The 21,306-nt window shown below is 36.9% G+C and overlaps 4 protein-coding genes across 8 annotated transcripts; all 4 read right to left on the bottom strand.

Moving 5' to 3' along the window:
• Window positions 1-4,965: 4,965 nt before the first annotated feature.
• On the bottom strand, window positions 4,966-8,325 carry LOC137740823 (nucleosome assembly protein 1;3). Of its 3 annotated transcripts, none has more exons than XM_068480629.2 (11): window positions 8,033-8,325; window positions 7,754-7,797; window positions 7,341-7,436; window positions 7,041-7,133; window positions 6,781-6,868; window positions 6,630-6,691; window positions 6,356-6,540; window positions 6,092-6,269; window positions 5,969-6,012; window positions 5,591-5,777; window positions 4,966-5,317 (listed from the first exon to the last, which is right to left on the bottom strand). In XM_068480629.2, the coding sequence occupies exons 1-11, from the start codon at window positions 8,097-8,099 to the stop codon at window positions 5,249-5,251; spliced, it is 1,113 nt and encodes a 370-aa protein (XP_068336730.2). In that variant the 5' UTR covers window positions 8,100-8,325; the 3' UTR covers window positions 4,966-5,248. The 3 variants fall into 3 exon arrangements, with proteins under 3 accessions (XP_068336730.2, XP_088556348.1, XP_068336731.2); XM_088700222.1 differs by having other exon boundaries at window positions 7,996-8,142; XM_068480630.2 differs by lacking the exons at window positions 7,754-7,797; window positions 8,033-8,325 and adding an exon at window positions 7,549-7,598.
• A 1,447-nt stretch (window positions 8,326-9,772) lies between these two features.
• GLYR2 (glyoxylate reductase 2) lies at window positions 9,773-14,257 on the bottom strand. Its single transcript, XM_068479607.2, has 12 exons — window positions 13,813-14,257; window positions 13,346-13,424; window positions 12,594-12,659; window positions 12,193-12,268; window positions 12,058-12,113; window positions 11,754-11,838; window positions 11,584-11,644; window positions 11,419-11,471; window positions 11,268-11,338; window positions 11,096-11,168; window positions 10,186-10,290; window positions 9,773-10,101 (listed from the first exon to the last, which is right to left on the bottom strand). The coding sequence occupies exons 1-12, from the start codon at window positions 13,985-13,987 to the stop codon at window positions 9,943-9,945; spliced, it is 1,059 nt and encodes a 352-aa protein (XP_068335708.2). The 5' UTR covers window positions 13,988-14,257; the 3' UTR covers window positions 9,773-9,942.
• Window positions 14,258-14,790: 533 nt separating this feature from the next.
• On the bottom strand, window positions 14,791-18,188 carry LOC137739663 (RNA-binding (RRM/RBD/RNP motifs) family protein). Of its 3 annotated transcripts, none has more exons than XM_068479317.2 (7): window positions 17,971-18,188; window positions 17,614-17,845; window positions 17,451-17,491; window positions 16,375-16,538; window positions 16,155-16,257; window positions 15,897-16,066; window positions 14,791-15,806 (listed from the first exon to the last, which is right to left on the bottom strand). In XM_068479317.2, the coding sequence occupies exons 2-7, from the start codon at window positions 17,805-17,807 to the stop codon at window positions 15,288-15,290; spliced, it is 1,191 nt and encodes a 396-aa protein (XP_068335418.2). In that variant the 5' UTR covers window positions 17,808-17,845; window positions 17,971-18,188; the 3' UTR covers window positions 14,791-15,287. The 3 variants fall into 3 exon arrangements, with proteins under 3 accessions (XP_068335418.2, XP_088556395.1, XP_088556396.1); XM_088700269.1 differs by having other exon boundaries at window positions 17,614-17,871; window positions 17,971-18,138; XM_088700270.1 differs by lacking the exon at window positions 17,451-17,491 and having other exon boundaries at window positions 17,971-18,136.
• A 1,133-nt stretch (window positions 18,189-19,321) lies between these two features.
• LOC137741123 (SMAD/FHA domain-containing protein) lies at window positions 19,322-21,119 on the bottom strand. Its single transcript, XM_068480925.2, has 2 exons — window positions 20,656-21,119; window positions 19,322-19,951 (listed from the first exon to the last, which is right to left on the bottom strand). The coding sequence occupies exons 1-2, from the start codon at window positions 21,086-21,088 to the stop codon at window positions 19,470-19,472; spliced, it is 915 nt and encodes a 304-aa protein (XP_068337026.2). The 5' UTR covers window positions 21,089-21,119; the 3' UTR covers window positions 19,322-19,469.
• Window positions 21,120-21,306: the final 187 nt, after the last annotated feature.

Below are 21,306 nucleotides of genomic sequence, written 5' to 3'. Positions count from 1 at the left end.
TTCAACGAAGAGAATTTTAATTTCTGGCAAACTTGAATGAAGACAATCTTTCAATCCCATGAACTATAGAGTATTGTTGAGATGGGTTTTTTTTCTCCGGCGAAGGAAGAGGACGAGCTTATAGAGGTGGAGAAGAAACTGCATCGTGAAAATCTAGTCAAGGATGCAAGGGCTTTTGGAATCATTCAAGGAGCTGTATCAGATCATATTTTTCCACACATCGCAAATCAAGAAACTGCAAAGGCAGCATGAGATATTTTGAAGCAAGAATTCGTTGGAGACAAATATGTACGATCTGTGAAATTACAAGGTCTTCGTCGTGATTTTGAATATACCCGTATGAATGAGGATGAGTCTCTAGCTGCATATCTGGCTAGGTTGTTCGATTTGATCAATCAGATGAAGAGTTATGGAGAAGATCTTAGTAATCAGAGAGTTGTGCAAAAGTTATTGATCAGTTTGCCTAAAACTTATGATAGTATAGCTTATGTTATAGAGAATACTAAAGATATTGAAGTAATTGATGCTCAAGATGTGGTTGCTATATTGAACATGTATGAACTAAGGCTAACTAGACATGGAGAAAGTAGTACTGAGTGTACATTTGCTAGTATGAATATCTCATCCAAGAATGGTAAATTTGGTAATCAAAATAACAATACTGGTGGAACAAAATTTTAGAAGAATTTCAGGTTTAAGGGAAAACAGTGGAATAATAAGTCCACTGTAGGAACAAGGAATGAACCTGGCAACACTGGAGGTGCTTGCAAATATTGTGATAGAATCCATTATGGAGACTGTTGGCTGAAAGGGAAAATTAAATGTCATAAGTGTGGCAAACTTGGTCATGTAGCCAGGAACTATAATCTCAACAAGAATGTTCAGCAGGGAAATTTTGCAAATAAAGTGGAAGAACCTGGAAACCTATTTCTTGCCAAGCAAACAAGTAAAGTGAAAGCTGTGAGTGATATCTAGTATATAGATAGTGGATGTAGTAATCATATGACATCCAGGGAGGATTTGCTTATGGATACTGACAGGAACATTAAAGCAAAGGTGCAGGTTAGCACATGAGTTCTAGTGGATGTAAAGGGGAAAGGAACACTAGTCATTGACACTGAGAAGGGAAAGATATATATATATATATATATATATATATATATATATATATATATATATATAAAGGAAGTTATATTGGTTCTTGGACTTGCAAAGAATTTACTTAGTGTTGGACAGATGATTGAGCATGGGTATGTTCTTGTATTTAGTGATTATAAGGTGGACATTTTTTATGATAGAACACTCACAAACTTGGTGGTTAGTGTGAAGAAAAAGGGAACAAGTGCTTTCTACTAGTATTTAGGTCCAATGATCAACTGGTTCTAAAAGCTAATGTACATCAATGTGCTACAATGTGACATAAAAGGTTTGGACACCTAAATTACAAGAGTTTGAAGCAACTACAGGAACATGATATGGTTCTTGGGTTACCTATGATGCATGACAGTGAAGGTGTGTGTCAAGGATATGCATTGGGAAAGAATCACAGAGAGTCATTCCTAAAGGAGTCAACATGGAAGGCAAAAATGCCACTTGAACTAATACACTCATATGTTTGTGGCCCTATGCAAATTCCAACAATGAGTGGAAACAGGTAGTTCATTACATTCATAAATGACTACTTAAGGTTATGGTAGAGCTTCAAAGTGGATACCCTGTGAAGAAATTGAGAACTGATAGAGGAGGAGAGTTCAATTCAAATAAGTTTAAGAAGTTCTATGAATCTTTGGGGTTAGAAAGACAACTCATTATTGCATATTCTCCACAACATAATGGAGTTGCAGAGAGGAAGAACAAAACCATAGTGGAGATGGCTAAATGCATGCTTCATGAGAAAGAACTTCCATACAATCTCTAGGGTAGGAAGTAGTGAAGACATCTGTGTATCTGCTAAACAGATGTCCCACAAAAGTATTGGAGAATATTACATCTTTTGAGAAGTTCAATGGAAGAAAACCTGGGATTAAACATCTGAGAGTATTTGGCTCAGTGTGTTATTATCTCATTCCAGGAAATCTGAGACACAAATTAGAAGAGATAAGTGTCATTTGTATCTTTATTGGATATAGTGCTTGTGAGAAAGGATATAGAGTGCTTAATCTTGCAACTCAGAAGGTGATACTTTATAGGGATGTAATCTTTGATGAGAATGGCAAATAGGACTGGGAGAAACATAAAGTCAAGGAAGTGTGCATCCCATTATCTGCAATTGAATATCCAGAAATGAGTGAAGTTGATAAAGGTTCTGAATCCATGGAACAAGTAGTATCTGATGGTTCTCAAATTCAAATTGAAAACTCTCCAGCTACTATCACTAGTGAATCAGCTAGTATAGTTGCCATATCTCAGTATGATGACACTCCACTGACGTACAGGAACTTGAGTGAGATCTATAAGAGATGTCATTTGTGCATTGTTGAGCCTGAGTGCTATGATGAAGCTGCACATGATGAAGCATGGATGAAGGCAATGGAGAATGAAATGAGTATGATTGAGAAGAATCAGGCATGGAATTAGTGAGGAGACTATCTGATAAGCCTGTGATTGGGGTAAAATGGGTATATAAAACAAAGTTGAATTTAGATGGCTCAGTTCAAAAGAATAAAGTTAGGCTTGTTGCAAAAGGCTATGCACAAAAGCCTGGGATAGATTACAATGAAACCTTTGCACATGTGGTAAGGTTAGACACGACGAATGAATTGATCAAAGTTACATTCTTTGTTTCTCTCTCTCTCTCTCTCTCTCTCTTTCTCTTCTCTCTCTCTCTCTCTCATCATCTTCTATTGTTGTAATGGAATTTCATCTAAATTATTTGTGAATCTGTGTAGTCATAGCTCACATTGCATCATTATTTTCTTACTCTAACACAATTCACTAAATGCGAACTGAAAAATCATTCACCTCTAGCTTCAATATATCTCAAACTACGAGTAATCCAATCCAATATGAGACATCAAGTCTCGTTTGGTTTACATGATTGGATTGGAATGGATAAGACACCATTTTCAAGGTATGTTAAAAGAAATGAAAAAATTGTAACCAACATACAGGTATGATAAGTATTACTAAGAAAGAAACTTTATCATTCCAATAATATCCTCCTCAAAATGGGAGGATTAGATGTGTTTTTTTTTTTTTTTTTTTTTTGTCTAATCTTTTTTTAATCTCCTCAAGATGAAATATAATCCTCATTCACATTCAACATGCATTAAACTTTATAGTGTTATCCTTTCTAATTCAATCAGTTCTACCAAACGATTCTCATCAGATTTTCTTCGGTCTACGTGAGAGATTAGCAATATATTCAGGAAATGTAACAGATGATGAGATTATCAATGAGACCAGATCATAAAAACATGTTGCATTCGCTAAATTTAATAAAAACAAACAATAAAAAAGATGTGTCGTCCCAAAAAAAAAAAAATAAATAAAAAGATGTGTTCTTAGGACATAGGCAGCATTGGCCAACCCAAAGGAAAAAGGATCATCTCACTGTGTGGATCCTAGAGATCTCCACATCTTAACCGTTCATCGTATATCGAACGATCAATTTTCGTCAGGTACTATTTGTGTTTAATTTTAAACTCATGATACACGATGAATGACTAAGATTTAAAGATTCCTAAGATCCCTACAATTTAGATCTGGATGGAATCCAATTCCAAACCAAAGCATCCCAACAGAAGAAATACAACCCAACGCACAAATAACAAAGACTATCTTAAACTCGAGAATAATTTCTCACGAATCAGGGGATGGCTAGGGTGAACCGGAGAAACAAATTCTACCTAAAAATTTTGTTGCTCTAACCGACCACTATTGCAGTCCTTTCTCCGACTTGATGTGGGTTAGTCATCCTAATTTTTTGAAAAAATTTTCAATGTGTCTGGAACACGGTTCGATATATTAAATGTAATAATACAATTTATTAGAATATTTTTTGAAATTTTCAATCATCGTATTATTACATTAAGTATTTGAAACCATGTTCTCGACATACTAATATATCTCCCCAAATTTCGTTGCTGGATCCGTTCATTGGGAGAGTAAGTGTTGACAATTTAATCAGCATATAAAAACTGTTCGATTACTTTAATCGATATCCTACGTAACGTATGTATATAATATGCTTGGGGTGTACATGTTCCATGTCCCTATATACTTATTAATTGGATGATATGTTGTTGATAGTTGAACTTCAAGTGATATCATCACTCCATGAATATATAAATCTACAAACCGCTCAATTCTTAATCTGCACATCAACTTTATGGGCTGGCTTGTTATCTAAGATTAAATTGGATTTAATAAGTCACTAGATTCAAGAGGAAAAATGAAATTTTTGTTCAATTGAAGGTAAAAGAAAAATGAATTACTAATTAAGCAAACTTATATTTTTAAATGGTAGGATTTGAAAGGTTGACTAACCATTTTGTCTAATCCCCACGAAATGAAAAATCATTCACTTCTACTGTCAGCATATCTTAAACTTCGAGTAATCCAATCCAATCTAACCCATCAAGTCTCGTTTTGTATACATGATTGGATTTGATTTGATAAGACATCATTTTCAATGTATGTTAAAAAAAATAAAAAGAATTGTAACCAACTTATAGGTACGAGACGTATTACTCATTAAAAAAACTTAATACTTTGCAATCATATCCTCCTCAAAGTGGGAGGATTAGATGAGTTCAGCTTATTTTTGTCCAATCCTCTTTTAATACCCTCTAGATGAAAAATAATCCTTATCCACATTCAATAAGCGTTGAATTTACAAAGATATCCTTTCTAATCCAATCATTTCTACCAAACGATTCTCACGAGATTTTCTTCGGTCTACGTGAGAGATGTGATGTCATTAGCAATACATTCAGAAAATGTAAGAGATGATGAGACTATAAATGTGATAAGATCATAAAAACATGTTGCATTCGCTATATTTAATAAAAACAAACAATCAAAAAGATGTGTCGTCCCGAAAAAAAAAGAAAAGAAAGAACAAAAAAAGATGTATTCATAGGACAAAGACAGCATTGGCCAACCCAAAGCATCCCAACAGAAGAAATAAAACCCAGCGCACCCCTGCGGATAATGATCTTCCCCAAACAATAACAAAGACTATCCTAAACTCGACTCTCAAGAACCACAAGCCACCAGCACAAGCCCGTCTATGCAAACTCTGTTACTATTGCTGCTTGCACTCCGCAGGGCGCTCGCCTTGCTGACCTTCTGCACCTTGCACATTACCCCTTTTCTGCATTTGGCCAACGTAATTCAAGCAATAACTTACTAACCCCGTGTGAAGCTTGCTTGAAAAATCTTAAAATTAAAACGAAAACAAGGGAACTAGAATGGTTAAATCATCGTGCTTTAGATGCAGCAGATGGCTGCAAAAATCCAGTTGAATTTTGAAAACATATATTAGCAGGCCAGCTTAAAATTGTAGAAAATTCTAGCAAACATATTGAAAGATACTGCAGATTCAAAATATTATATCCTAATTAAAAAGATTTATATCTACATATACCTTTTTTGTGCCCTTATCCTCCTCTTCCTCGTCATCATCCTCATCCTTTTCGTCTTCATCATCATCATCATCGTATAATTCATCGTCTTCGTCATCATCATCTGAATCGTCAAACCCATCCCCATGAACAGCCTCTCCAGTGAACCATGATGTTGCATGAGGAATGATTTTGTCTCGAATTGTTGAACTACAAGGCACCAATATTAACATGTCATTCCAATAACAATAGATACAAGATACCAACTGACCAAATTCTCAACACACCCAATCCGTAATACAATTTTATTGTTTCGCCGTAGTGTACTGCCTTTCAAAAGGTCTCAAAAAATACACTGTATGTGCATTAGAGAATCGAAGCAAAAGAAATCATTAACGTACCCAATGTCATAATCCTGTTCCATCTGAGCTTGGAGTTCTTCCGCCTGCCACCGTAAACATCAAAGAAAGTAAGAAACTTGCTTATAGAATCATCAAACATGTCACGAAAGAAGTCAAACTTACAGACTCTTCATCAAGATCCTCGTCCTCCTTAGGGACCTCAGGAGGGCTAAAGAAGTTAAAGAAGCTTGGACAATCTTCAGTTTTGGTCACGGGTTTCGCATTCTTCGATCCCTTTCTTGGCTTCTTCTTCAAAAGCTTCTGTGTCAAGCTTTTACCAGGATACCATTCGATCTCAGTCCTGCACAGCACTCCAACTTAAGAACACGAGGACAAAGGGGAAAAATCAGTAAAACAGCCGTGATGTATTATTGTCATGAGAATTACCCAATAGCCTTCTCCAAAATAGGTTCGTTCTCGTCGACCATGTGATATGTTTTTGTCAGGATCGAATTTTTGAAATATGGATTAGTATCAAAGAAGAACTCCAGCTTGAATCCTTTTGGATCATCCATCCTAGACCACTTGATATCTTTGAGATACTTGAGTGCCCCTTCATCGCGCTCGGTAATCTATTCCAGCAAACAGCTGATCATATTGACATATTTCCAAACTTAATTAAAAAAATTAGCATAGAAAAATGGCTTATGGAATCACCCACCTCCTCAGAAAGTACGTCATTAGTCTTCATTGCAGTAAGCCAAAAGTCAGGCACTCCTTTGTCTACATCAAAAGACATAATCCAACATCAAACTCAAATGTAGTGCATGAAAGTCAAGAAAGCCATTAAAGATTTGACATCTGATAGGTACCTTCGACGTCCTCGTCTCCTTCTTGGTCCATTGCAGCTTCATTTGTCACTCCTTCAACTTCAGTTATACCATTAACAATCTCATATCTCTGCAATCAACCGTCACATTAACCAGAAGGACATTACATCATCCTTGCATATAACAGTACATTTAAAGCCAATTCAGAAACCTCGATTAAGGCTAAATTTCAAATACAAGGATCTCTTAACTATAAGACATCATACTCAAAGTAATTAGAGATGCCTGTTGAAATTTTTTACCTTAGTGTAGAGAGGTCCATAAAGCTTCTGGTATTTTGCTTCCAATGCAGCTTTCTCCTCAAAAAATTTTGTTTCAATCTCATCATGTTGGCTCTGGAAAATATGGATGTGTTAGGGATACTACGGAGCTCCGTAATAATTGAGCACAAAATCACTTCAACTGATTCTCTAGTTTGTTCTCAAAGAAATTGTATGACACTTATCTGAATCTTAGGTTATACTTATCCATCAAGTTGTAAGGATTGTTACAGAAATTTCAGAATAATACTTATGGTAGGTGAAATTTAAGGGCAGACCAACCTGTATCTCCCTCAGAACCTGAACACGCTTCCTGACGATGGGTGACAAAGTTTCCAAGACGTCGGTCTGCTGTCCAGCCATGCTCTGAATCTTATCCTGCACATGACACCAAAAATAAGTAAACTGAACAAAATATAGCAGCCGAAGTACAAAAGGCATACCACAGTAGAAAGTGAATAGAACTTTTAAAGACACCCAGGAAAAACACCATCTGTTCAAATATTTTCGGTTTCAAGAGCTTAAGCTCAATTCATTCACAATCCAAACCAAAAGAAGCCTTTATAAGAACTTGTGTTTATTTTCGCTACCGAAACTTGAACTTTATTAATATGATCATCAATTCATCATCATCAGAACAACAAAAAGAGATTCTATTGAGAAAAAAAAATGTAAAACTTGCATAGGATACTTGCCTTGAGAGCATTCACAAGGCCATCACGATCCTCTGCACTCGGAGCTGCAGAAGAAAATCAAACAAACTGTTCAAATTCAAGGTAAACATTCACAATTTCACCACAAAACTCAATTCAAATGCTTTCAATTAGTTCCCAAATCACATTCCAATTTCCCAATGGGATTACAAAATCGAATAAAGCATTAGGGTTTTAGCTTCACCAAACAGAACTCAAAATTCAAGCAAACAATTTCCCAGTACATAGAAAATAGGGTTTAACAGTGAGATAAAGGATTACCGCCGGCGGCGGCGGGGAGGGAGGAGTCGAGCTCGGCCATGTCAAAGTTATCCTCGTTGCTGCTCATTGTTTGAAAGAGGTGTTTGGGAGCCGAGAAAATGCAAAACCCTAGAGAAAAAGGGAGGGAAAGTGGACGGGAAAAAGGGAGGGAGATGGCGAAGGTGAGGCGCGTGAGGGTAACGGACCAATGGGGTAGAGGCGTCAGTTGGTTTGAAAAAGCCACGACAAAACTCAAACACAGAAACTAAACCGAAGCCAAATCACTGTGATTATCTGCTAATCAGTGATTAGTGAGGAGGAAGAAGGAAGGGTTAGGCCTAATTTATAGTGGTGGGGAGATAAGATTTGCATCAATCTAAATTGGTAAATGATAATGGGGATAATTGGTATGGTAATTACCAATTGAAGTCGAAATGCATCGAACATGAATTTTGAATTACAGTTAAACAAAATAGCGCGGTAAATATACGCGCGGTGAAGTTATTTGGAATTGTCCAATGTCTATAACGACAATTTGAAATTATTGTTTTGTATTGGGAAACATTTTGTTTTAAAAAATGCGCGTCTTTACTATTACGTAACGGTAACATCACGTGACATGCCGTTATTATGTTTCAGTAAATGAAAATTATAAGACGTAAAATTATTAATATTCAACTTCAAATTTAGAATTTTAAGGAATTTAGAACACCACGTGGAATGCCAACGGGATTTTGCTTGTCAAACAAAATAACATATTTCATTTATGCATAGGATTATAAAAGAAAAATGAGGTGTTACTGTCCAAAAAAGTCATTTCCGCCTAAAGTTGGAATTTTATCATAAATGATGGATTCATTAGATTGTATTTTACAAAAGTAATAACATATTTCGTACTTAGTACTACGGTTTAGTGGTATTTTTCTTCACTTATAAGTGAGGTTTTAGATTCGATTCTCATCAAAGACGAATTTGAACCACATTATTACTAATTTATTGTGAGGCTTAGTCCACTCCTCCCCCTTTAATGTCGATGATATTATTTGTTCAAAAAAACAAAAGTAATAACATATTCCATCTATGCATGGGATTTTTTATCTAATCTGTGCAGATGATTTTAAGAGAAAATGAGTTGTTTTTCTAAAAAAAAAGTCAATTCCTTAGCCTAAAGTTAGGAAATATTTTCTCACACATGATAAATTATATTTCTCAGAATAATATGGTAATCTTCGTTTATTAGGCATGCTAGTGAATACCTAAATACCAATTAAAGTCTAAATACGTTGAACATGTATTTTTTTTATTGATGTGATTGAGAATTGGAAATTTACGTGTTAAAAAGATTATTTGGTGCTCTCATATCTCAAAAGTTGATGTTTTAAACTTTTTAGGCAATCTAGATTGACATAACTTTAATTTGACATGTTGTTTTAGGTCTACAATACATAGATTCGAAGAGAAGAAGAAGATTTACAGAACATTCTCTTGTTCTCAAAAGGGCATGCTTTCACCGTTTACGGAACTATAACATCCCGCGACATGTCAGTGTTGTGTCTCAAACACACCAAAGTATCATGTGTAGAATGATTAATATCAACTGTAGTCGAACACATTTAAAAAATTTTGGTGAACTCAAAATACCAGGTGAAATGCCAATGCAATTTGTCTGTCAAATATAATACTTCATCATGTATGAAAAATGCTTGAGAGACCAAGGAGTCCAATCATCAACCGCCCCATCCTGTGGTCTGCAAAAGATAGTCTCGCTACACGCCCTTAATCATTGAAAACAAAATAAAGATGAACAAACCAGTTGCCAAATGTGTAAGATACGATTTCTCTTCAGCAAAAATAGAATGACAAAACGGTTCGGGTCAAATTACACACATCGCTAATTACTTCTCTAAAAGTGACTATATCAAGTACTGTGCCTAGTGCTTCAACTTCGGTTTCAATGCTTCAATGACCGCTGAAAAGTCCTCGTCGCTGAGGCCGTGTGATTTTGCGACCTTGTATAGTTCATTTGCAGCTGCTGCAATCGGTGTAGATTGGGAAACAGATTCTGCTAATGCCAGAGCAAGCCTCATGTCCTGAAACCATTCGGGAACTTGTACGATCAGGTCAAGGTGTTATATAGTGCAACTGTGTAAGGCAATAAAGGCGTCTTAACAAACCTTCTGTTGATGCTTCAAGGGAAATGCGGTAGGATAGACGGATTGAATCATTGATGGGCCTTTCATTGAGTACATTGGTGCACTAATGGCTCCCTGTGAGACGACCTGCAATACCATGGGAATGCAAAGATTTCAGATTTCTTTGGGACTTTTTTTCCCCTTTCTGGGACTTACAAACAAGTTTAGCACTGAGAAAAGGATGAAGAACAAACAGCTTCCAAGGGCTCTACTCAAAGAAACCTAAATGAAAACATAACTAAAAGAAAAAACATAGAGAAAGAACAGCATCTGTCATAAAGCTTCTCCAATCAATCCTCCATTCTAGGCAAGAAATCTGCATCTCAAATTCTTGATCACAAATCACTATGCATTGAAGAACCGAAATCATTTTTGTCTTGACTAAATTTCTCGTCCCAACTGAGATTCATTGAGATAATGTCAGTGTCAATCATTAAGAACATGAAATGTTTTTGCTTAAACGCTGTCACCATTAGTCCATTCCCAGATAGAAGAATCATACACCACACAAGTCATAGCCATATACTGTAGAAACTGGTATGTTGTGTGGTTCATCGAATGCCTTAATAACCTCGGTTCCTTTCCCAACAGAATTTGAGCTTTTGAACCCAGTTATTTCAATACAAGGCACGGAAATGAATAGGTGAAATTGGAATAAATGTTTGTGTCCTCCCAAGTTTGTGGGTAGAATACTAGAATTTGTTAACCATAACATCACCTAAACTAACAAAGAAAGCAAAAATCTTGAAGACATTAAAAAAAAAACCTTGTATCGCAGAAACTACAAAACCCATTATTTGAATGAAATAAAAGCTATGGGACGGAGATGTAAATACAGAGATATTTATATGATTAAAATCTGGTTTAAGATAGGGCTTATTGTGGAGAATACCTCAACTAGTACTTTCGGGTCCAGTCCTATTTTCTCAGTGAGAAGCAAGCCCTCAGAAAAGGATGCCATCATACTGAAAATTGTAGAAACTATTAAAGAACACATAATCTGGATAGCAATCAATAACAAGCACAAACTAAAAGGAATTAACTGGAATGAAACACTGCATAACCTTCCCATAATCATGTTGACAACAAGTTTCATAGCAGCACCATTTCCGACCTCCCCAAGGTAAAATCTTGACTGGATGGAAGTGTAACGTAAGCATAGAATAGAGACAAGTAACTGGATGGCTATATGACTAGGTTGAGAAGAGCCAATACCTTCCCCATGATATCCAAAAGGGATGCTACTGTTTCATACAGAGATTTGTCACCTGAAAGATCAGCTTTTTCAGTTTCTCAGAGGTTCCCTTCGTATGTCACAAAATGGGAACAAGCATAAATGGTACCGAGAAATGCATTAATGAAAACAAGAAGATTGCATGCCTGCAGTAAGAAATATTAATTGCCCATCTTCAGCTGGCTTTTTTGAACCTGAAACTGGTGCCTACAGGAAAAGAGCCAATATTGGATTAAACATGCTTGAAATGAAATAAAGAAATTGTATAGATGCCTTGCATATATATATAAGAAATTAACTAACAAAAGCAGCTTGCCTCTAAAAACGATGCCCCAGTAGCTTTGATATTTCCGCCAATCAATTTAGAAGTTGCAACATCAACAGTTGAAACATCCACATACCTGCAGATGACCGTATAAAGTTACATAAACGCAGTTGACCAGCTTTGGAATAACATAATTGAAAAACCAAAGGTATTTTGTGAAAGGTGAACTGAGAATTTGTGAATGCCTAAATAAAAAATTTTAAATCATAGAACATGTATATTGTTCATTGTGCCAAAAGCAGCAAATTTGCAATTGTGAAAATGCTTAAGTTAAAGGGATGCAGTTAAATATTACCCTTTTCCTGAACTCATTCCATTGGCAGCTCCATGCTTCCCCAAAGCAACAGCAACCTGTGTTAAAACAGTGATAAGTTCCTCCAGCTGCGGTAGCAGAGTAAGCAAGAACAAGCCTAAATGAAAACATACGCACAGCACTTTCGGGGTCGGCAAGCATGGCAAATGTGACATCACAAGATGCAGCCACTTCCTCAGGAGAGGGTTTATATCTGCATAACCTTTCTGGTTAACGAGATGCTCTGAACTGACCACTAGTGGCCTTTGACAGGTTTACATAAATAAAATAATGAAAACTAAGAACACACAGCTAATGTAAATAAAATCTGAAAGAGAAACGCAATTTTGTTGTGGGTGAATTCTACACAACTAGTGAAGACAATAATGCATTGAATGAGATGGTGTGAAGCTGAAGATCTCAACAATGCCATTCAAATATTTTCAAGGTTTAAATTTAATCCCTCAATACTCAAGGGTATTCGAAAAGATGTTAGCACAAAGCAATACTTATCCCATATCCAGTAATTAGGTACTTACTTTGCACCTAAGCTGATAAGCGGATCACATTTGCTTTTGGTCCTATTCCAAACAGTCACATCACACCTACAAAATGCCAAACAGTTAATACGGGATTGGACTCGAGGGGATAAAGTTCGAATCCAACATATCACAAATTAATAGTTAAATGTTTTGTGCACAAGAATTCTAGTACACAAAACTTTTTTTCCAGAATATAGTTAAAAATGAGTAGTGGAGATCAAGCATCAACACATGCAAAAAATGAGTGTAGCGGAATGTTGGGAGGTCAAGTATCAACATGTGCAAAAAAAACAAGTGTAGCGGAGATGAGAATGTTTCGTTGGTGTGGGCACACGAGAAAGGGCAGGATTAAGAACGAGGCCCGAGGTAAGGTAGGAGTGGTCACAATTGAAGATAAGATGAAAGAAAATCGGTTAAGGTGGTTTGGACATGTGAAACGAAGACCTACAGATGTTCCGGTTAGAAAATGTAATTATGAGACAGAAGTTCGGGGTAGGGTAGAAGAAGACCTAGGAAGACTTGGACAAAGACTTTTAAGAAAAGATATGGAGTACTTGGAACTAATGGAAGACTTGGCGCAAAACCAAGAGCAGAGGCGTTCTAGGATTCATTTAGCCGACACTACTTAGTAAGATAAGGCTTTGTTGTTGTTGTATAGTTAAATGATGAATCACACAATCTTAAAGAAGACTGTATCTTAACCATCCAAGCATGAGTGTATGAGCATCATGAATGTTGAAAATCCATACCCAGATTTTATAAGGTTCTGTGCCATTGGAGAACCCATAATTCCGAGGCCTAGGAACCCCACGCGTGCTGGCAACTCATCTGCATTAATTATTTATAAAAATACAAATAGTACTAATACATCAGTGATTCTGCAAAATTCAGTGTGACTATAAATAGTGAACACCATATCTCCCACTCCCACATCCCCATTTGCACGTTCATTATAACTGCAGATTTACAATTATTAATGAAGAAAAATTAATTACTGCAATATTTTGTCTAACCCTCAGTGTGATTATAAATCAACTGTGAAAAATTCAATCTTTGCAGCTCTGAAAGTTAGAAACACAAAATCTCCCACAACCCATTTGCATCCTCAGTTTAATTGTTAATTTACGCTTCTTAATTTAACAAAAAAAGCAGTAATTATTGGGAAAATTTTGAGGATTACCCAGTAAAAAGATATAAAAACAGATGAACAAATTACCTTTGGATGAAGCATTGGATGCTTGAGAAGAGAAAGCCTTGAAAGAGAGAGAGTGTGGCTTTGCAGGGAATGATTTTGTAAGGCGGGTTGGAATGTGAAGGCAAAAGCTCGAGCACACTGCCATGGCGGTTGAAGATAAACGGGAACAGTTGGTGGTCTTTACCAACAAGGACATGGCCCCAACAGCTAATTTATATACTCTGGTCTGTCAGTTTGTGGGAAAAAAGCTCGCATTTCTATGCTCAGTATCTCCTGCCGCCTGGTTGTTTGGATAAACAGAGAGACGCAGGCACACACTGAATTTTTAATCTCTCTCGTTAATACGGTACTGAATTTGATTTTTATGCATCAGTTAACTGTATATATTCTCCTAAGTAGTATAATTTGCGCACATTCTTCTTGCCATTATGCACACATCTGTTTATTTTTATTCATTGGTTATCATGACTTATTCAATCTAAAAGATCGAAAATAAATGAGAGTCTGCATTAAGAAAGAAAAAAAAAAAGCGGAAATCAATTCTTTGTGTTTTAGTTTTTATCAAAGGACATGACATTTACAAAGATATTTTCACAATGAGTCATAGCACACCTGATATCATACTCGTAGCAAATATATATCATCCTTGAATCAAAGTAATCGTTCAAAAATAAGATCTCTGAGAAAATGATGACAACTATCATTGAGCAAAAGACTAATTGGTCAATTTCTTATTCTTTAGGCTGGATAGGAGACATAAACTTACAATTAAGAGATAATAAAAACCGAAAAACTGTTATTGGCACTTCTTAAAAGTTATCTCATACAAAGCTGATCACATGACAAGTGACCCTTTGCCACAGTAGTGTACAGGATATGAACCATTGCATGACGACGTGGGTTCAAATTTCATCAATGACTAATCTAACACCTAATCAAAATCTTTCATTTGACAAAAACAAAAAAACTAATCACATGACTAGCAAATAAAATAAAAGGTTGAAAACTAAATGTGACTTTTTCAAGAGAGAGCCTAAATCTTGAACACGTTAGTTCTTGTGTACACTTGACATTCTCCCAACCCTAGGCTCAAGAAAAGGGAAACCACACATAACACAGACCAACACCATATATTGCTATTGTACAAAGATCCTTTAAAACTACAAACTGGTAAGACATTTCAATCAAAATCAACCCCGGAATTAAACAGTCAGACGTAAATAAACTCTAGCATTTCTATTTGACTCGCAAAAACTCCATCTGCACACTAATTTTCTTTACAGAGTGTGCAACCATTTATAAAACCTCCTACCGGAGACCCGTTAATGCTGCCTAAGTTGTCATTTGCTTCCTCTTCCAAATGAATCATTCTCGTAGGTACGACAGTTCTAACAAATACTGAAATACGTGAATTTTTCACAGTTACAGCCAATTGTGTTGACGTTCCAATAGTCGGTGGACGCGGATTACAAAAGTGTGAAGTTCGTAAAAATTCCTCACTTTTGATATGGATGATATCTTCCAGTTGAAGAACCACCACTCCTATCATTTCCATCACTCCTATCATATCCTCCACTAGAACCATAACTGCCACCGCCCCTACTACCACCACGGCCACCACGACCAGCAGCACCACTTCCATACCCTTTACTACCTGCATAGGCAGTATTGCCACCATAACCAGCAGGCATGCCATAACCACTGGCTGGATATCCAGCGTTGCCATACATGGGCCCACCGTACCCAAATCCATATCCATATCCACCATAATTCCCACCATAGCCCCCATAGAAACCTGCATAGCCTCCAGCATAATTTCCACCGTAATTGTTGTAGGCACCATAAGGGCCATACCCACCCCCACCAAATCCCCTGCCCATTTTTCCGTTGTGCCGACTTCCAGAATTATATGCACCATAACCAGCTGCTGCACCACTTAAGCTACCATATGACCTGGCAGAGCTGCCACTGAAATCGCCACCACCCCTTTTAGGTTCAGCCTTCTTAATCTCTACCTACATTGAACATTAAGGTGAAGAGATCAGAAAGTCTCATCCGAAATCCGTACATGAAAAAATAAACAAATCATTTTTTTTCAGTTGTACCTGTTTGCCTCCAAGTTCATGTACTTTTCCATCAGAAAATATCTTGTCAAGAGCATCTTCATTCTCAAAAGTGACAAACCCAAATCCTCTAGACCTTCCAGTTTTATGATCTAGCATAATCTGGTGCTCAACAATGGTGCCATATGCAGAGAAATATTCCCCCAACTCATCTGCAATGTTTACCATAATGTCAAAAATGAAAACAAAAAACAATTTCATTACAATCATAATAAACATATATAGTAGTCTCGACTATACCATCAGTCAAAGACGTTGGTATTCCACCAACAAAAATCTTCTTTCTTTTCGATGCCCCCTTAAACCCTATATCCTCCCTGGGGACTGTCCTCTTCACCTCTACCTGGTACAAGAATATTTTTTCACCAATCGAGGAGCTGAGTTAGACAAAACTATCCAACAATCAATTTCAATTTTCGGGAAAACGATGGCATTATACTATTAGGCACTAGATATTTACCACTCTGCCATCTATGACATGTTCTACTTCCAATACTGAATCAATAACCATTGGATCAGAAAATGTCACAAAACCAAATCCCCTTGGCTTCCCAGTATGTTTGTCGATCATTATAACAGAATCAACTATTTCTCCATACTTGCTGAAGTAATTAGAAAAGTTCTCTGAAAGGAAAATCATCAAACGCTGAGTTAAACTAGTCATGAAGGAACAACTATGTCTCCCCTTTATCTAGTAATGGTGAGGATACATGGGGAACTGATACTATTGATAAAAGAAAGAGATATTTAACAAGGACGTCGAAATGGCATCAGGACCATAAAATTAGTAAAATAGTCTTATCATTTACCTGACGTGCAACATGTTCTATGATGTACTTTAGCAAAAAACCAGACGTACGTGAGTGAGTAAGTAACAAACACATGCTAATGGAAATCATAGCAGACAACGACACTTCCCAATAGCATTTAATAGAAACTTATGAAACGAAAACTATTTCATATGTTCTCATCCAGGAGAAATTTCAGAAGACTCCAGCAATGAAGTTTTGGGAAGTTCAAATCCTTCTTGCTTGGGCGCCCAGTCTTTCCACCACCCCCTAAAAAACAAACCCAAAATTCCTCCCTCCTCCATCACAACCCCAACATTTAGCCACTGAAGTAAGCTGTCCAAAGTCCCAACAGGACTCATAGCATGGATAGTTTTACCCAACCGCCACCTTAATTTCTAACGGTGCATACAGAATTACACCAGCCAGCCATACTCAATAAAGAAAAACAACTAATCTAGTAGAAATTATGCACAGAAGAGCGCCGACATCTAAAATATAAGATGAAAAGTTACGCAACATTGCCCAGCCATGTGAGGGTTCCAAATTCTTCGATATCTCAAACTCAAAAATTCAATTTCACTTTGAATAGCAAAAGCTTACACAAAAAATGGCCCGATCACCAATCGGATTACAAGAAAAATGTACAATCCATGACCTCAACATGACCCAAGATGTAAAACTATGTTCTTTTCAAAATTCAAGTAAATTCAATGCACCACTAAAATTGAAAGCTTAACCAAAATACCTTCAGTAGTCTCCCAAGAAACGCCTCCTACAAATAGTTTTCTACCACATAACAAAACAAACCCAAATGTTACTATCTTATTCTAATCTCAATCATATCCACAAAAGTCAAAATTTCTGAGAAAGATCAAATCTTTAACTTGAAAGCTCAAAACCTAACTAACCCCGCAGCTGAATCGCGATGACTGAACGAATCCCTAAACTCATTGCCTTCATTATCTAAGTTATGGTTCGATTGTTGCTCCCGCTGCTGCTCAAATTCTTCAAATTCCTGCTCTGGCGGTTGCTCAAATTCTTCGTTTCCATTGTACGCGATTTGGTCGTCGTCGAAACGACTGCGTCCGGGGTAATCTTCCATTGGGTCTGAGGCCCTAATTTCTTCTCCGCCAATTTGACCTGCAAAGGAATCAGTTTGAGGGCGACTAAACCCTAGCTTAGCTTGCAATTACGCCATTGTGGAAGCTCAAATTCTGAGAGAAATAGTTGATGAAACCCTAAAATTAGGGCTTTCAGTTAATTACCTTAATAGCTAGGGTTTGGGAGAGCGAGAGTGGTGGAACTTGGAATTGGATTTTTGTGGTTGCAGAGAACCCTAGCGCGAAAAACGGCGCCGTGGAAGAGAACCGGGCGTCAATTTTAAATTTCAATTTTGCACTTTCACGTACTTGTATTGAAAGCCTTGGCGACACAATGTGGGCGGCGCACCGCGCAACATAAAAGGTTCAGTACCTCCTGCTACGACGTCGTTGGCAGATTTTTTTATTTTAACAAAAACTAGCACGGATCAAATTTGTTTTTAACGAAAATTAAACATAATACATTTTACTTACAACATCGTTGACAGGCCTTTTTTTTTGTTTTTTTTATCTCAACTAAGCTATCAAAAAGATCTTTTCTCAAGTAATTAATATTTTGGGGGTGGTCATTGTGATATTTTGGATACAACAATTTTGGATACGTTGTGTCCCTCAAATTGCAACCAAACTAGTTATGATTAAGCAATGTGGTTTGATTCAGTTTAACTTTAATCTAAAATTATTGTGGAAAGCAACCACAACCGAACAATTTATGAGATTCGACTTGAGCTCAATGCTTCTTTCTAATGACTTAGCCCATTTGTAGTAAAAAATCATATCATTAGGGCTGGCTTTGGTTCAGTTTAGTTTGGTTTTTTTCAGTTTTCGATTTTTTAAACCCACACCTACATATTATGTTCTACGGTACAAACTCATATCATTCTCATGTTCTGTAGTGACCTAAAAAATATACAAAAATTTCCAAAAATTTTTCCCCCATTGTTCAATGTGATTGGAAAGGTAGTGTGGCGCAATGAAGTTAAGTTGTAATGTCATACTAAAGAAATTTAGGTGGCAATATGTTACAAAATAGTTATCACAAGACGTGTGGTTTTTTGCAACGAATTTTCTAAACGCTTTTGACAATAAATGATTGTCACAAAAATTTACTTTAAGTGATAACATCATGAAGAAAAAAGTTTTAAGTTGTTAAATTGTCATATGGTTACTTTAAGAAACCAGAATCATTTTGGAAATTATTTTAAGGGTTTTCCATTGGTTTCATATTTTGCCACATGACCCTCACCAAGGTTCACTTTCTTTATCTAAAACTGGGATGATGATGTCACGCCCTCTGATTGAGTGACGAGCTTCCACTTAGTACTACAGTATAATGATATTTCTCGTCATATTTGTAAGTGAGAGGGCTTAGGTTGCTTCTTGCCAAAGGTAAATTTGAACCACATTATTGCTAGCCCATCTTGAAGCTTAACCTAACCTTCTCCCCTTTAGTGTAAATAATATTGTTTGTATAAAAAATAAAAATAAAACTGGGTTTGATTTTAAATTTGCAAAATTCAACCATAAAAGGAACATTAACTCCAGCCAATATGAGGAAAAGATAGACAAAACATTCCGTATATCATGGTACATATGCTACATTTGGAAACTGTAAAACTAACTACCCATCTTACTCACATTCAAAACTTGCTTGTGTCAATCATCTACTCTTCTTCATCATCATCTTCGACAAATTCCTCCTCGTCTTCTGTTTCCTCTAGCTCGTCTTCTTCCATGTCCTCCTCACCAACAATGAAGCCTCCGAGCGTTTCATCATCTTCATCTTCCATTCCCTCTTCATCCGCGCCAGGAGTCTTCTTGTGCGCAGAACATTTACCCCTCTTTGCATCCTTCTGAGGTTTGCTACACGCCTTTGATCTTGTAGAATATTTTGGTGTATTTACCTTTCTTAGTTTTGCAACAGCCTCTTCATCAGCTTCACTCTCCCCTGTCCACTCGTCATCCTCATTTTCTTTGTCCTTTCCCCTCTTTCTCCGCGCACCCCTCCTCTCCGTCCTCTCAAACCCATCATCATCGTCACCTTCTTTTCCAGGTTCCTCGAGGAACCAGTTCCACTTCTTTACATCACGGATCATTTTCTTTGGATAGTGATCAAACTCGTGCCCCATTACAACAAAACCAAACTCTGCAATCACAAAACAGTGTGACATTATCATAACAAAGCATAATTGGCATTTCGGCCTACCATACGCATAGAGAAGAAAAATCGACAAGAAATGTGCACTATCATATATACTGCCGCAAATCTCTGCCTTCGCTTCTATGAAACAAATAAAGTTAGACGAATGTACTCAATCTGGTCTGCAGCATGTAATGTATTAAAGAATTGCGACCTTTTCGTGCTAACATCAATAACCTTTGTACAACAGATTGGCAACCTTGAGTTCACGCTTTCTGTTCATAGCAATTCTTGTATTCTTAAATTCCAAACCCACCACGGTAATCTCTCAAACATTCAATGGCCTAGGAAGTATAAGTAGCATCAAATTCTGCAGAACTTTGTGACCTCAAATTTTTCATTACCGTTCTGTGCCTTGCAGCTAATCAAACCCAAAACACCAACCACAACCCTTTTCATAATTTCTACAAATTGTGTATTTTACACCAAGCATTCTCAAAACAATACTAATTCAGAAGATTCAAATTTCATTTTCCTCTAATTTCTCAGCAAACAACAGTAAATTCAGTCATATAATCGCTCTCACAACAAAAATTAAGGATAACTAGCAAGTAAAAACCACCCTAAACATTCAAGACATCATTTTTTTTCCCTTCAATTCATCAATTTTCTCAGCAAACAAACAAGATTTAAGCAACAGAAAGCCAAACCTTTAACAGGGTCAATGCCGGAAACATCGAGACTCTCCAATTCAGACCCACTTCCCGAACCCTCAGCCAACTCAAGCTCACTCTCCAAAACCCTATTCTCTCTCTCATCTACCCCAACCTTTCCCACTCTAAACCAAACGGGTTTCTTCCCAGACACACAGAACCAATCACCGGCCGCCACCTCACCCTTCTCCGACCTCCTGAAAACCCTAACTTCTCCATCTTTTTCGCTCCGGATCCATATGGGATTCTTTCCCAGAACCTCAAACGAAACGCAGGGCTTTGTCTGGTTATTCTCAGAAACGAAAGAGACGTGACGGCGAGACAACGTTCGGTCGTCGGTGGTGTACGCATTTCCTCGTCCAAACACAGCCTTCTGACCCTTCTCTAGTATAACTGATGTACGGTCTCCGACTCCGATTTCCATGGCCATGGACAACCAAACGTCCTACTTCCAACTTCGCTTTGGCTTTGTCTAGTAGTTCGTCTACACGTGCTATGCACGTGGGTATTAAAGTTTTTTTTTTTTTTTTTTTTGGGGTCGAATCATGGGTATCATTAAAGCTAATTATTAAGTCTTGATCCAGAAAAAACAAAAAAAAAAAAAAAAAAAAAAAAAAAAAAAAAACCTAATTATTGAGTAATTTAGTC

This window comes from Pyrus communis, chromosome 9 (genome assembly GCF_041283825.1).
Source record: "Pyrus communis isolate YQ-2024b chromosome 9, ASM4128382v1, whole genome shotgun sequence".
In the NCBI taxonomy this organism is placed as follows: Eukaryota; Viridiplantae; Streptophyta; class Magnoliopsida; order Rosales; family Rosaceae; genus Pyrus; species Pyrus communis.
Note: the sequence above shows the minus strand (reverse complement) of the source record. Positions and strands in the feature narration are given on the sequence as shown.

Excerpts from the sequence above, each read along its gene's own strand:
- LOC137740823 (XM_068480629.2), bottom strand. The coding sequence starts at position 8,099 with ATGAGCAGCAACGAGGATAACTTTGACATGGCCGAGCTCGACTCCTCC. Across the intron at positions 7,798-8,032 it reads CCTCCCCGCCGCCGCCGGCG|CTCCGAGTGCAGAGGATCGT; the intron begins GTAATCCTTTAT and ends TTTCTTCTGCAG. Across the intron at positions 6,013-6,091 it reads AGGATCTTGATGAAGAGTCT|GCGGAAGAACTCCAAGCTCA; the intron begins GTAAGTTTGACT and ends TTACGGTGGCAG.
- GLYR2 (XM_068479607.2), bottom strand. The coding sequence starts at position 13,987 with ATGTCCTTGTTGGTAAAGACCACCAACTGTTCCCGTTTATCTTCAACC. Across the intron at positions 11,339-11,418 it reads TTTTGGATATCATGGGGAAG|TCAAGATTTTACCTTGGGGA; the intron begins GTATTGGCTCTT and ends ACTTCCATCCAG. Across the intron at positions 11,169-11,267 it reads GTCAACATGATTATGGGAAG|TATGATGGCATCCTTTTCTG; the intron begins GTTATGCAGTGT and ends TACAATTTTCAG.
- LOC137739663 (XM_068479317.2), bottom strand. The coding sequence starts at position 17,807 with ATGGAAGATTACCCCGGACGCAGTCGTTTCGACGACGACCAAATCGCG. Across the intron at positions 16,067-16,154 it reads ACCAACGTCTTTGACTGATG|ATGAGTTGGGGGAATATTTC; the intron begins GTATAGTCGAGA and ends TAAACATTGCAG. Across the intron at positions 15,807-15,896 it reads ATGAACTTGGAGGCAAACAG|GTAGAGATTAAGAAGGCTGA; the intron begins GTACAACTGAAA and ends TGTTCAATGTAG.
- LOC137741123 (XM_068480925.2), bottom strand. The coding sequence starts at position 21,088 with ATGGCCATGGAAATCGGAGTCGGAGACCGTACATCAGTTATACTAGAG. Across the intron at positions 19,952-20,655 it reads CGGCATTGACCCTGTTAAAG|AGTTTGGTTTTGTTGTAATG; the intron begins GTTTGGCTTTCT and ends TTGTGATTGCAG.